At 62.6% G+C, this 12,932-nt stretch overlaps 1 protein-coding gene across 1 annotated transcript; it reads left to right on the top strand.

Annotated features, from left to right (window-relative positions):
- Positions 1-4,577: 4,577 nt before the first annotated feature.
- On the top strand, positions 4,578-10,270 carry SHE (Src homology 2 domain containing E). The gene is made up of 6 exons (XM_054050898.1): positions 4,578-5,162; positions 6,404-6,530; positions 7,501-7,809; positions 8,056-8,206; positions 8,314-8,433; positions 9,784-10,270. Exons 1-6 carry the CDS (start codon positions 4,767-4,769, stop codon positions 9,968-9,970), a joined length of 1,290 nt encoding a protein of 429 aa, XP_053906873.1. The 5' UTR covers positions 4,578-4,766; the 3' UTR covers positions 9,971-10,270.
- The last annotated feature ends 2,662 nt before the right edge of the window (positions 10,271-12,932 follow it).

Here is a 12,932-nt window from a genome sequence, read left to right as displayed (position 1 = left end):
GGGTTGAAGGGGCACCCCAAGCCTGTCAGCTCCCACCCCCTTCTTCTCCACGCGCAGGAAGGGGTGACTGGAGGCTCAGCTATGCCACACCTGAAGATGTAGCCCTTTGCCCTTATCCCTGTGAGTCCCGCGTGCCCGCGATTGCTGCGCCGTGGATGGAAGCTGTGGAATAAAGGATTGTGTGGTCAGCGCTGAGTGAGATTGGTGGAATCCTGGAATGGGTTGGCTTGTAAAGGACCTCAAAGTCCACCCCTGCCATGGGCAAGGACACCTCCCGCTGGCTCAGGTTGCTCCAAACCCCATCCAACCTGGCCTGGAACCCCTCCAGGGATGGGATCTGGGGGTTCTGGTAGACGTCAAGTTGGAATCGTGGAACCATGAGATGGTTTGGGTGGGAAGAGACCTCAAAGATCATCCAGTTCCAGCCTATGGGCAGGGACACCTCCCACTGGCTCAGGGGCTCCAAACCCCATCCAACCTGGCCTGGAACCCCTCCAGGGATGGGGCACCACCACTGCTCTGGGCAACCTGTGCTCCCCACACTCAAAGCAAAACATTTCTTCCAAAGATCTCATCTCACTCTCTCTCCTTTCCAGGATTTGCTTCCGTAGGAGCACAGTTCTGTAGGGGTTTATATCATTTTTTCCTCCTCCATCCACTCTTCCTGCAGGGCTGAGCCTCAGCCCTTGGCTGCTGCTGCTGCTGCAGTCGTGCCCCGTTGCTCAATCCCTGCTCCGATCCCTCCTGCTCTATCCTGAGAGTTGGAAGTTGGAGCTTCTCTGACTCCTCATGTCCTTGGCTGGAGGGCAGCGCTGACTCCTTATTTCAAAGCCAGCCCAGTATTAATTCCCTCTGCTTGAATTAAAGTTATTGGGAAATCAAAGGGGCTCAGAAGTCCGTTATCTCCTCCAGCAGCCGTTCCCCTTGTTAGACCTTGTCCTCCTCCGAGCTTTGGAATAAAAAGAAGCTGTAGGAGAGGGATTATGGACACTGCTCTCTGCTCTATTTTTAAGTGCTTTGCTGAAGGAGCAGGCGGTTGCGACGCTGAGCACTGCCCCGCGCTCTGCTCCTCCATCCGCACCCAACCCAGCAGGGTCCTGAGCTCTTCCCAGCCCTGCTCCTGGTGCTGGGTGTCCAGAGGCAGCTGTGCTCCGCTCCCAGCTTCAGCTGGAAAGGGTTTGAACCAGTTTAATGAAGGTTTAGAACCCTTGTGGTGGTGCTGCCCTTTGGGTTCCCACTCTCTTGAGCGTCAGGATCCAACCCTGCTCCAACCATCGCTTGCCTTGGAGCGTGTTTTGGCTTCTTGGGCGCTCGGTGCCATCCGTCCCCACTACCGGAGACGCTCCCAAAGCCTTCCCGGTGGCATCCGGCAGGGGAAGGAGATGGGAAGAGACTTCCCAAAGGAGATGATGCATGGATGGTGTGTTGCAGGGAATGCCGCTGCGGCACAAAGCCACCGAGCCAGCGCTGCTGGCGCATCCATCCTGCGGTTGAGGTCCTGGAAAGATGAAAGGGATCTTAAGATCTGCGAAGGAAAGAAAAGGAAGCAGCGCCTTTGAGCTGACAATCAGGGTTGACAGTGGAGACAGAGGTTTGCATGGCCTTGGGAAGGTGAAGCTGAAGCTGGTGAAGAGCCCAGCCTTGGCCTCCTGGAGTCATGGCCCTTTGGCCTCCTTGAGGTGCATCCTGCTCAGCAGCAGTACCTTCAGCTCCTCAGCACCACCTTCACCTCCTCGAGGTGCGTTCTACCCAATGGTATCACCTTCACCTCCTCGAGGTGCGTTCTACCCAACGGCACCACCTTCACCTCCTTGAGGTGCGTTCTACCCAATGGTATCACCTTAACCTCCTCGAGGTGCGTTCTACCCAACGGCACCACCTTCACCTCCTCGAGGTGCGTTCTACCCAATGGTATCACCTTAACCTCCTCGAGGTGCGTTCTACCCAATGGTATCACCTTCACCTCCTCGAGGTGCGTTCTACCCAATGGTATCACCTTAACCTCCTTGAGGTGCGTTCTACCCAACGGCACCACCTTCACCTCCTTGAGGTGCGTTCTACCCAACGGCACCACCTTCACCTCCTCAAGGCTCATCCTGCCCAGCAGCTCTGCCTTCACCTCCTCGAGGTGCATCTTCACCCAGGATGATGAGGCCATCGCTTCCTACGGCGCTGCCATTGACCGCACACCACCGCAGGACACTACCACTGCCCCTCACCTCCTCGCACCGAAGACGCTGAGGACCAGGATCTGCTCTCCCAGTGCCCCCTCCCAGCAGCAGGACCCCCCTGGGTGGGAGCTGGATGGTCCTGGAGATGTTCTACAGCCTTTGTGAACCAGAGGAGCCCATGTCCTTCTTCAAAGCAGGGCAGCCCTGTCCTGGGGGAGCATCTTTGCCCACAGAAACCCATCCTTTTCCGTTGCGCTGTTGTAAGGGGGTCAATAAGGTGCGCCCCCCAAAAAGAAATCGAAGCGCTGGGATCATCTGGGGTTTTCTGGTGATGTCTCGACGCAGATGAGAGAATATATGGGGTCTTTGCATGGAGGGGGCGTCCATACATGGGGTCTTTGCATGGGGAGGGGGTCCATTCATGGGGTGTTTGCATAGGGAGAGGGGGGGTCCATACATGGGGTCTTTGCATGGAGAGAGGGGGGGTCCATACATGGGGTCTTTGCATGGGGAGAGGGGGGGTCCATACATGGAGTCTTTGCATGGGGGGGGTGGGTCCATACATGGGGTCTTTGCAAGGGGAGAGGGGGGGTCCATACACGGGGTCTTTGCATGGGGTGAGGAGGGTCCACTCATGGGGTCTTTGCATGGGGAGGGGTGTCCATACATGGGGTGTTTGCATGGGGAGAGAGAGGGGGTCCATACATGGGGTCTTTGCATGGGGTGAGGGGGGGTCCATACATGGGGTCTTTGCATGGAGGGGGGTCCATACATGGGGTCTTTGCATGGAGAGAGGGGGGGTCCATACATGGGGTCTTTGCATGGAGGGGGGGTCCATACATGGGGTCTTTGCATGGGGGGGGGGTCCATACATGGGGTCCATACATGGGGTCTTTGCATGGGGGGGGGTCCATACATGGGGTCCATACATGGGGTCTTTGCATGGAGAGAGAGGGGGGGTCCATACATGGGGTCTTTGCGGGGGGGGGTCCATACATGGGGTCCATACACGGGGACGGACCCCTCCCCAACCCCTCGGGAGGGACTGGGACACACACACACACACACACACACACAGGACGGGGTCCCCCCGTTGTTCCCCGCATCCCCGAGGCCGGTGGCCCCCCCTGTCCCCATCCCCCCCCCCCGGGGCCGCCCTCTCCGGATCTGGGCGGGGATCGCCCCCCCTCCCCGGTCCCTCCCCCCCACCCCCCCCACCCGTCCGGTCCCTCCCGTCCGTCCCGTCCCGCCGCCGCCGCATGGGGCCCCCCGGGCCGGCCTGACACCCCCCCCCCCCCCCACCGGAGCACCCCGAGACCCCCGACTGGACCCCCCCCGGAGAACCCCGACACTCCCCGCAGCGCCCCGGGACCCCCCGGACCCTTCCCTGGGGGTCACCGGACACTCGTAGCCCCCCCCCAGGGGCTGCCCCGGACAGGAGAGACCCCCCCCCAGCTCGACCCATCGCTGGAGCAGAGACCCGACCCCCCCCGGACCCGTCCCCGCGGATAGAGACCCCCAATCCTCCCTTATCGGACCCCCAATCCCTCTCCCCGACCTCCACGGACCCTTCCCGACCCCCCCCGGACCCCTCCCCACAGCCAGGGACCCCCAACCTTCCCTTCTCAGACCCCCAATCCCTCTCCCTGACCCCCCCCGGACCCCCCCCGGACCCCTCCCCAGAGCCAGGGACCCCCAACCTTCCCTTCTCAGACCCCCAATCCCTCTCCCTGACCCCCCCCGGACCCCCCCCGGACCCCTCCCCACAGCCAGGGACCCCCAATCTTCCCTTTTTGGACCCCCAATCCCTCTCCCTGACCCCCCCCGGACCCCCCCCGGACCCCTCCCCACAGCCAGGGACCCCCAATCTTCCCTTTTCGGACCCCCAATCCCCCTCTCCGACCCCTCCAGGACCCTTCTCGATCCCCCCAGGACCATTCCCCACAGCCAGGGACCCCCAAACTCCGCTCCCTGGACCCCCCCCCCCCCCGACCCCCACCCCAGGACCCCTCCCTGCACCCAGGGGCCCCCCAGACCCTTCCCTGGGGGCTCAGGACCCTCAGAGCCCCTCTCTGCAGCGCGATTCCCCCCCTTCCCCCCTCATCCCATCGCTGGAGCAGAGGCCCCCCCCCATTCACCCCCCCCCCCTCCCTCCGGGACCCCTCCCCGCAGCTAGGGACCCCCAATCCTCCCTTCTCGGATTTCCCCCCCCCCCGCCCCCCAAGACCCTTCCGCACAATCAGGGACCCTCAATCCCTCCTCTTTGGACCCCCCAATCCCCTCTCCTGGGCTCCCCCTTGTCCCCATCCCCCCAATTTTCCGTGTTCCATCCCCGCGTTGGGGGCGAAAGCCGCCTGGACCCCCCCTCCACCTACACTGGGGGCAAAGACCCTGGACCCCCCCTTCCTCCGTGCCTGCATCCCCCATCCCGGGCTGGACCCCCCAACACCAAGGGTCCCACTGCCAGGGTTGGGGGGGCCCAGGCTGCCCCGTACCCCCCGATTGAGGTGGCTCTGAGCTGTGGGGCGTTGAGGACCCCTCCGGGGGTGGGGGGGGTGGGGGGGCCGTGGTACCCAACCCTTTATCATCGAGCCCATGGCGGCCAAATGGTTCAAGGAATTCCCTTCCAACTTGAAGACCGCGTCGGAACGATCTCGGCCGGGCAGCGGGAGCGTAGCCAAGAGCCGTAAGAACTCAGCCGCCGAGTTGGGGGGCTGCCGAGCCCCCCCCGGGGGTGGCAAAGAAGGAGGTGGGCGCCTGTCAAGGGATAACCTACAAGGTCTGCTCCAAGCCGCCACCGGAAAGATGCGGAAGAATTCCCGAGTGGAAAGTGGGACCCCAGAGGGTCCCCCCAAAACTTGCGGCACCTACATCAACCGCCTCATCAAAGTGGAGGCGAACGAGAAGAACGGGAAGGGGTACCCCAGCCCCCCGCCAGCCAGCCCGACGGCCCTCGAGCAGGACAAGGGGAAGCCCCCCAAGATGGAGACGGTAAAGGGGGGACTGGGGGGAATTAAAGGGGGGGGGGGGATAGGGCACTGGTGGCTTTTGTGGCTTTGGGCTGGGGCTCTCAGTAGCCCAAATCCTGGTCAAAGCTCCCTTCATCCCAACCGCCTTCATCCATCAGGTGTTTGGAGTGGGGGGGGGAGGTGTTTCCTGGGCCCCCTTCATCATCCCATCCTCATCTTCCCTTCACTGCATTGCATCCCCCCCCCCCCCAAACCCTGTTCCATCCCAACCTGACCCCCCCTCACCGCATCCCATCCCACCCTGTCGACACCTCACACCGTCCCATCCCATCCTGACCTTCCCTTCACTGCATTGCATCCCACTGACCCCCCCACACCCTCTTCCATCCCATCCTGATCCCCCCCACCATTTAATCCCATCCTGACCCCCCCTCACCGCATCCCATCCCATCCTGACCCCCCCCGTTCCATCCCATCCTGACTCCCCCCCACCATTTAATCCCATCCCGACCCCCCTCACCGCATTCCATCCCGACCCCCCCTCATTGCATCCCATCCCATCCTGACCCCCCCTCACCGCATCCCATCCCATCCTGACCCCCCCTCACCACATCCCATCCCATCCCGACCCCCCTCACCGCATCCCATCCCATCCCGACCCCCCTCACCGCATCCCATCCCATCCCGACCCCCCTCACCGCATCCCATCCCATCCTGACGCCCCCTCACCACATCCCATCCCATCCTGACCCCCCCTCACCGCATCCCATCCCATCCTGACCCCCCCTCACCGCATCCCATCCCATCCCATCCCATCCCATCCCATCCCATCCCATCCCACCCCACCCCGTTACTCCTCACTCCGTCCCATCCCATCCTGACCCTCTACTCAGCCACTGCTTACACCAAATCTGATGCAAAATTTTGTCTGGGAAGCTGGAATTTATCCCCCCACCTGGAGTAGCCGGGAGCTAATTTGGGGGGTGGGTCACCCAAAAGGGTCCCCAAACCCCCCTGTCCCTCCAAAGCTCCTCCTTACTGATGGAGCACAGAGAGACGGATGCTCTCCCAACGCAAAGTTGCCACTGGGTTATACCCATGTGTGGTGGTGGCATCGATTGACGCCGGCTGAGCCGCCATCCTCTCCCAGGGACCCCACAGCATCCCTGCCTCGTACCCAAGGAAGGGTACCCAAGGAAGGTGACACCCTTCCCATCAACCAGCAACGCTGGTGACCCTCATGTTGGTGGTTCCCCATCCCAGGTCATCATCCTGGAGGACTACGCCGACCCCTATGACGCCAAGCGCACGAAGGGCCAGCGGGACGCTGAGCGCCTGGGCGAGAACGACGGCTACATGGAACCCTACGATGCCCAGCAAATGATCACAGGTACACGTCGTGCCGTAGCACGGAGCCTGGCACCGCTCCCCCACCGGCACCGTGCAGCCGCCGGCACTCGGAGCCGCCTGGCGCGGGAGGCTCCGGGAACAGGAAAACCGCTCGACGCTTCCTACGGCTGCGCGGGGCCAGATAAGGAGCGAAGGTGGACATTGATGGGTGATGACCCTTCATTGGGTGCCACCACTCAACACTACCACCCCATGGGTGCGCAGGGATGATGCGAAGCTGCTGTCTGGGGATGGGGGGGTATTAAGCGCTCTGAGCCCACCCGCTGGGGGGTCCCCTGTAGCCGTACCCCCTCCAGCCAGCGCGGCGACCGCCCAGCTGGCCAAAACAACAGGAACTGACTCGGCCGGATGCTGGAAATAAAAGATTTGCTGCTGATGGTTTTTTTCCGTGCGGGGCAGCCCGGAGCTGTTTGGCCGAGCTCGGCGCTATGGGGCAAAACGGGGAGCCGAGGGGTGTGTGAACCCCCCTGGTAGGGTTGAGCGCCGGGTGTAGCATCCTGCCACTGCGGAGTCCGGCTGGCGGTGCGGTGCCGGTGGTGTCGTGGCTGTGAAAGCAGGACAAGCACCATGGGGATGGGCTCCTTCCTGCCCCATCTCCTCCCAAGCTGGTTCCCGATGGAACATCCTTGAGCACATCCCTCTCCAAGGGCAATGGTGGGAGTTGGGAGGGTCTCAGAGGACACAGAGCCTCTCGTTGACCTCCGTCCCTCTGCCCTTCTTTGTATTTGATGAGATCTTAGGGAAAAATGTTTTCCTGTGAGGGTGGGGAGGCCCAGGGTGCCCAGAGCAGTGGTGGCTGCTCCATCCCTGGAGGGGTTCCAGGCCAGGTTGGATGGGGTTTGGAGCCCCTGATCCGTGGGAGATGTCCCTGCCCATGGCAAGAGTTGGATCTGGATGGGTTTTGAGGTCTCTTCTGGTTCAAACCATTCCATGATTCTGTTTCCCCGCAGAAATCCGCCGTCGAGGCTCCAAGGACCCGCTGGTCAAGGCCATCCTCCTGCTGGATGGTCCTGGTGAACCCATGGAAGGGAGCGGCAAACCAGAGCCAGCCAAGTGGCCAGGGGGCAAGGAAACAGCCGGAAAGGGAACGCAGCTCTATGATACCCCCTACGAGTCCGGAGATGGGGGGACTGGGGGAACCCCAGAGCGCAGGGCGAGGGTTGGGGATGGGCGTCTGCCCGAGAACGACGAGCGCCCGGCGGGAGAGTACGAACAGCCATGGGAGTGGAAGAAGGAACAGATCGTCAAAGCGCTGTCAGGTAGGGGATGGGGGACCGAGACAAGGATGGGGACTGGGATGGGGATGGGGACTGGGATGAGGACAAGGATGAGGATGGAATGGGAACGGTGACAGGAATGGGAACAGACATGGCATGGGGTGAGATGGGATGGATTGGGATGGCGACGGGGATACAGATGAGGAGGAGGACAGGGATGGAGCTAGGGATGGGGATGGAGGCAGCAGGGATGGGTCTTTTTGGGGGCTCACATCTCATCCCCCCCAGTCCAGTTTGAGGGCTCGGAGCGTCCCAAAGAGGAGGCACCGCGGCAGCACCTACGCCAGAAGAGTTGGACCCCCAAGATGCTGAAGCCGGTGGGCACTGAGCAGAGCGAGGGGGAGCGGGTGGACCCTGCCCTGGCGCTGGAGAAGCAGCCGTGAGTCATGAGGCTGAGCCATGAGCAGCGGCTGGTGTGGAAAACAGGGCAGGAAGTGGGGGTCTGGCATTTGCCACCATTCAGCGTCCCCCTCTGCACCCCAACAGGTGGTACCACGGGGCCATCACACGAGCTGAGGCGGAGAATCGGCTACAGGCGTGCCGAGAAGCCGGATACCTGGTGCGCACCAGCGAGACCGGCAGCGGCAAATACTCCATTGCACTCAAGTGAGTGGCTGAGCTGCGGTGTGGAAGGGTCTGGGAACCAGAGGAGGGGGTTCCTAAGGCGCCAACCCTGGAGGGATGCAGCAACTCCAAATCCTAGAGGGGTACAAGAGCTCCCAACCCTAGAGGGATGCAGTGATCCCAACCCTGGAGGGATGCAGTGATCCCAACCCTGGAGGGATGCAGTGATCCCAACCCTGGAGGGATATAGTGATCCCAACCCTGGAGGGATGCAGTAATCCCAACCCTGGAGGGATATAGTGATCCCAACCCTGGAGGGATATAGTGATCCCAACCCTGGAGGGATGCAGTGATCCCAACCCTGGAGGGATGCAGTGATCCCAACCCTGGAGAGATATAGTGATCCCAACCCTGGAGGGATGCAGTGATCCCAACCCTGGAGGGATGCAGTGATCCCAACCCTGGAGAGATATAGTGATCCCAACCCTGGAGGGATGCAGTGATCCCAACCCTGGAGGGATGCAGTGATCCCAACCCTGGAGGGATATAGTGATCCCAACCCTGGAGGGATGCAGTGATCCCAACCCTGGAGGGATGCAGTGATCTCAACCCTGGAGGGATATAGTGATCCCAATCCTGGAGGGATGCAGTGATCCCAACCCTGGAGGGCTGTAGGAGTTCCCAATCATGGAGGGATATAGTGATCCCAACCCTGGAGGGCTGTAGGAGTTCCCAATCCTGGAGGGATATAGTGATCCCAATCCTGGAGGGATATAGTGATCCCAACCCTGGAGGGATGCAGTGATCCCAACCCTGGAGGGATATAGTGATCCCAACCCTGGAGGGATATAGTGATCCCAACCCTGGAGGGATGCAGTGATCCCAACCCTAGAGGGATGCAGTGATCCCAACCCTGGAGGGATGCAGTGATCCCAACCCTGGAGGGATGCAGTGATCCCAACCCTGGAGGGATATAGTGATCCCAACCCTGGAGGGATGCAGTGATCCCAATCCTGGAGGGATATAGTGATCCCAACCCTGGAGAGCGGGAGCAGATCCCGAGCCTGGAGCGATGCTGACGCAGGAGCTCCCCAGTTCCCCATGAGGTGGGAGCACCCATGTCCCAGAGGGCAGCACCCCTCACCCATGGGGTCCCCATCCATCCCGGCGCGGCGCTGGGGTGGGGATGGATGGCAACACGGCCCCTTCGCCGATGCATTGTCGGGAGCGCCGGTGGCGTTTCCTTCCTGAGGAAGCGGAGCCTCTGGAGCCAAAACAATCGGAGTGGGAACGGGAACAAACAGGGGTGGATGCAGCCGTGGCTGTGAGCAGGCGGGCGCCGGGGGGGGGTGGGTTGGTTGGCGGCATCGCTGACGCCCAACGGTCGCTTAGGACCAGCCAGGGTTGCGTCCACATCATCGTGGCGCAGACGAAGGACAACAAGTACACGCTCAGCCAAGCCAGCGGCGTCTTCGCCAGCGTCCCCGAGGTTGTGCACTACTACTCCACCGAGAAGCTGCCCTTCAAGGGGGCCGAACACATGGCCCTGCTGCACCCCGTCCACTGCAAGCTGCATTAGCGCCCGCTGAGGCTCCCCCAGGCTGCCCTGCGACCCCCCCAGCCCCGCAGCACCCATGGGGAGGCTCTGGCGTGGGACCCCTTGGTCACCCCCTCATCCCTGGGGCTGGGGGGATACAGCTCCTGCCCAACGGCCGCTGTTTGGACCCTGGCAGGACTGCGGTGCCCATGTGCAAGGACGGATCCTGCCCACCCGGTGCCGGAGCTGAGCCACAGCAGGGCTGACTCCGTCACCAAGGGTGGTGGTGGGGGGGGCACAGTGAGATGGGGATGTGAAATGAAGTAGGAAAATAAATGTGTTGGCGGAGAGGAGGAGGAGGTTGTGGGAGGAGGGGGAGTGCGATGGCAAAGGGATGGGGTTGGGATGGGACTGGGGGCTGCGATGGGGCTGGGGGCTGCAGTGGGTGATGGATGGGGTGGGATTGGGGGCTGCGATGGGGCAGGATTGGGGCTGCAGTGGGTGATGGATGAGGTGGGATTGGGGGCTTCAGTGGGGAAAATATGGGTTGGGAATGGGGCTGCAGTGAGTGATGGATGAGGTGGGATTGGGGGCTGCGATGGAGAAAGGATGGGTCAGGGATGGGGCTGCAGTGAGTGATGGATGAATTGGGATTGGGGTCTGTGATCGGGAAAATATGGGTCGGGAATGGGGCTGCAGTGGGCGATGGATGAGGTGGGATTGGGGCCTTCAGTGGGGAAAATATGGCAAAGGGATGGGGCTGCAGTGGGTGATGGATGGGGTGGGATTGGGGGCTGCGATCGGGAAAATATGGGTCGGGAATGGGGCTGCAGTAGGCGATGGATGATGTGGGATTGGGGGCTGCGGTGGGGAAAAGATGGGTCAGGGATGATGGCTCAGGGATGGGGCTGCAGTGAGCAATGGATGAATTGGGATTGGGGTCTGTGATCGGGAAAATATGGGTCGGGAATGGGGTTGCAGTGGGCGATGGATGAGGTGGGATTGGGGGCTGCAATGGAGAAAGGATGGGTCAGGGATTGGGGCTGCAGTGGGTGATGGGGTAGGATTGGGGGCTGCGGTGGGGAAAGGATGGCAAAGGGATGGGGCTGCAGTGAGTGATGGATGAGGTGGGATTGGGGGCTGCGATGGGGAAAGGATGGGTTGGGATGGGGCTGCAGTGGGTGATGGATGGGGTGGGATTGGGGGCTGCGATGGGGAAAGGATGGCAAAGGGATGGGGCTGCAGTGAGCAATGGATGAATTGGGATTGGGGTCTGTGATCGGGAAAATATGGGTCGGGAATGGGGCTGTAGTGGGCGATGGATGAGGTGGGATTGGGGGCTGTGATGGGGAAAATATGGGTCGGGAATGGGGCTGTAGTGGGTGATGGATGAGGTGGGATTGGGGGCTTCAGTGGGGAAAAGATGGGTCGGGAATGGGGCTGCAGTGAGTGATGGATGAGGTGGGATTGGGGGCTGTGATGGGGAAAATATGGGTCGGGAATGGGGCTGCAGTGAGTGATGGATGAGGTGGGATTGGGGGCTTCAGTGGGGAAAAGATGGGTCGGGAATGGGGCTGCAGTGAGTGATGGATGAGGTGGGATTGGGGGCTGCGATCGGGAAAATATGGGTCGGGAATGGGGCTGCAGTGGGTGATGGATGAGGTGGGGTTGGGGGCTGTGATGGGGAAAATATGGGTTGGGAATGGGGCTGCAGTGAGTGATGGATGAGGTGGGATTGGGGGCTGCAGTGAGTGATGGATGAGATGGGATTGGGGGCTGCAGTGGGGAAAAGATGGGTCAGGGATGATGGGTCAGGGATGGGGTTGCAGTGGGTGATGGATGAGGTGGGATTGGGGGCTGCAGTGGGGCAGGGATGCTGCTGGGGGGTCCATTGGAGTGACCCCAAGATCGAGCCCCTCGCCCCCCCCCCCCCCCCCCGCCCCATCCTGCCCATCCTGGGGGGGGGACACGATGAAGCCGGTGCCAACCTTGGCCTCGTGCCAAGGAGCTGCCCTGGTTTCGGGGGGCAGAGGGGCTCCCCACACCCACACATCTGCATCCTGCTCTGCTTTTTATAGCCCCGGGGGGCGGGGGGGGGGGGGGGGGAAATGCGGTGTCCCAGGGGTGCCCAGCGCCCTGCGGTTTCCTGCCCGGGTGCAGCTGCAGCTCTGGGGGCATTGCACAAGGGGGGGGGGGGGGGGGGGCTGTGGCGGGGGGGGGCACAGCCTGGGGGGGACATAGTGGCATGGGGAGGGGGCGCATGGCCTGGGGGGGGGGGCACAGCCTGGGGGGGGACACAATGGCATGGGGAGGGGGCACATGGCCTGGGGGGGCACAGCCTGGGGGGGACACAATGGCATGGGGAGGGGGCACATGGCCTGGGGGGGTACTTGGTGGCATGGGGAGGGGGGGCATGGAGTGGGGGGGGCACAGCCTGGGGGGGGGACACAATGGCATGGGGAGGGGGCACATGGCCTGGGGGGGTACTTGGTGGCATGGGGAGGGGGGGCATGGGGAGGGGGGGCACAGCCTGGGGGGGACACAGTGGCATGGGGAGGGGGGGCATGGCCTGGGGGGCACAGCCTGGGGGGGACACAGTGGCATGGGGAGGGGGCACATGGCCTGGGGGGGTACTTGGTGGCATGGGGAGGGGGGGCATGGCCTGGGGGGCACAGACTGGGGGGGACACAATGGCATGGGGAGGGGGGGCATGGCCTGGGGGGCACAGCCTGGGGGGGACACAGTGGCATGGGGAGGGGGGACATGGCCTGGGGGGGGGGGCACTTGGTGGTATGAGGAGGGGGGACATGGCCTGGGGGGGCACTTGGTGGCATGGGGGGGGGGGGGGGGCATGGCCAACACAGGCTGGGGCTGCAGGGAGTGGGGAGGGGGATACTCGGGGGCACAGCTTGGGGGGTGCAGGGGGTGGGGAGGGGGTACAGGAAAGATAGGGGCACCCGGTGGCATAGGGGGAACTCAGTGGGGTGCAGGGAATGGGGAGGGG

Source organism: Cuculus canorus, chromosome 28 (assembly GCF_017976375.1).
Source record: "Cuculus canorus isolate bCucCan1 chromosome 28, bCucCan1.pri, whole genome shotgun sequence".
Lineage (NCBI taxonomy): Eukaryota > Metazoa > Chordata > Aves > Cuculiformes > Cuculidae > Cuculus > Cuculus canorus.
This window is presented reverse-complemented; position numbering and strand designations above follow the sequence as displayed.

Coding starts and splice junctions, on each gene's coding strand:
- SHE (XM_054050898.1), top strand. CDS start 4,767: ATGGCGGCCAAATGGTTCAAGGAATTCCCTTCCAACTTGAAGACCGCG. Junction 5,163..6,403: donor AGCCCCCCAAGATGGAGACG/GTAAAGGGGGGA, acceptor TCCCCATCCCAG/GTCATCATCCTGGAGGACTA. Junction 7,810..8,055: donor GATCGTCAAAGCGCTGTCAG/GTAGGGGATGGG, acceptor CATCCCCCCCAG/TCCAGTTTGAGGGCTCGGAG.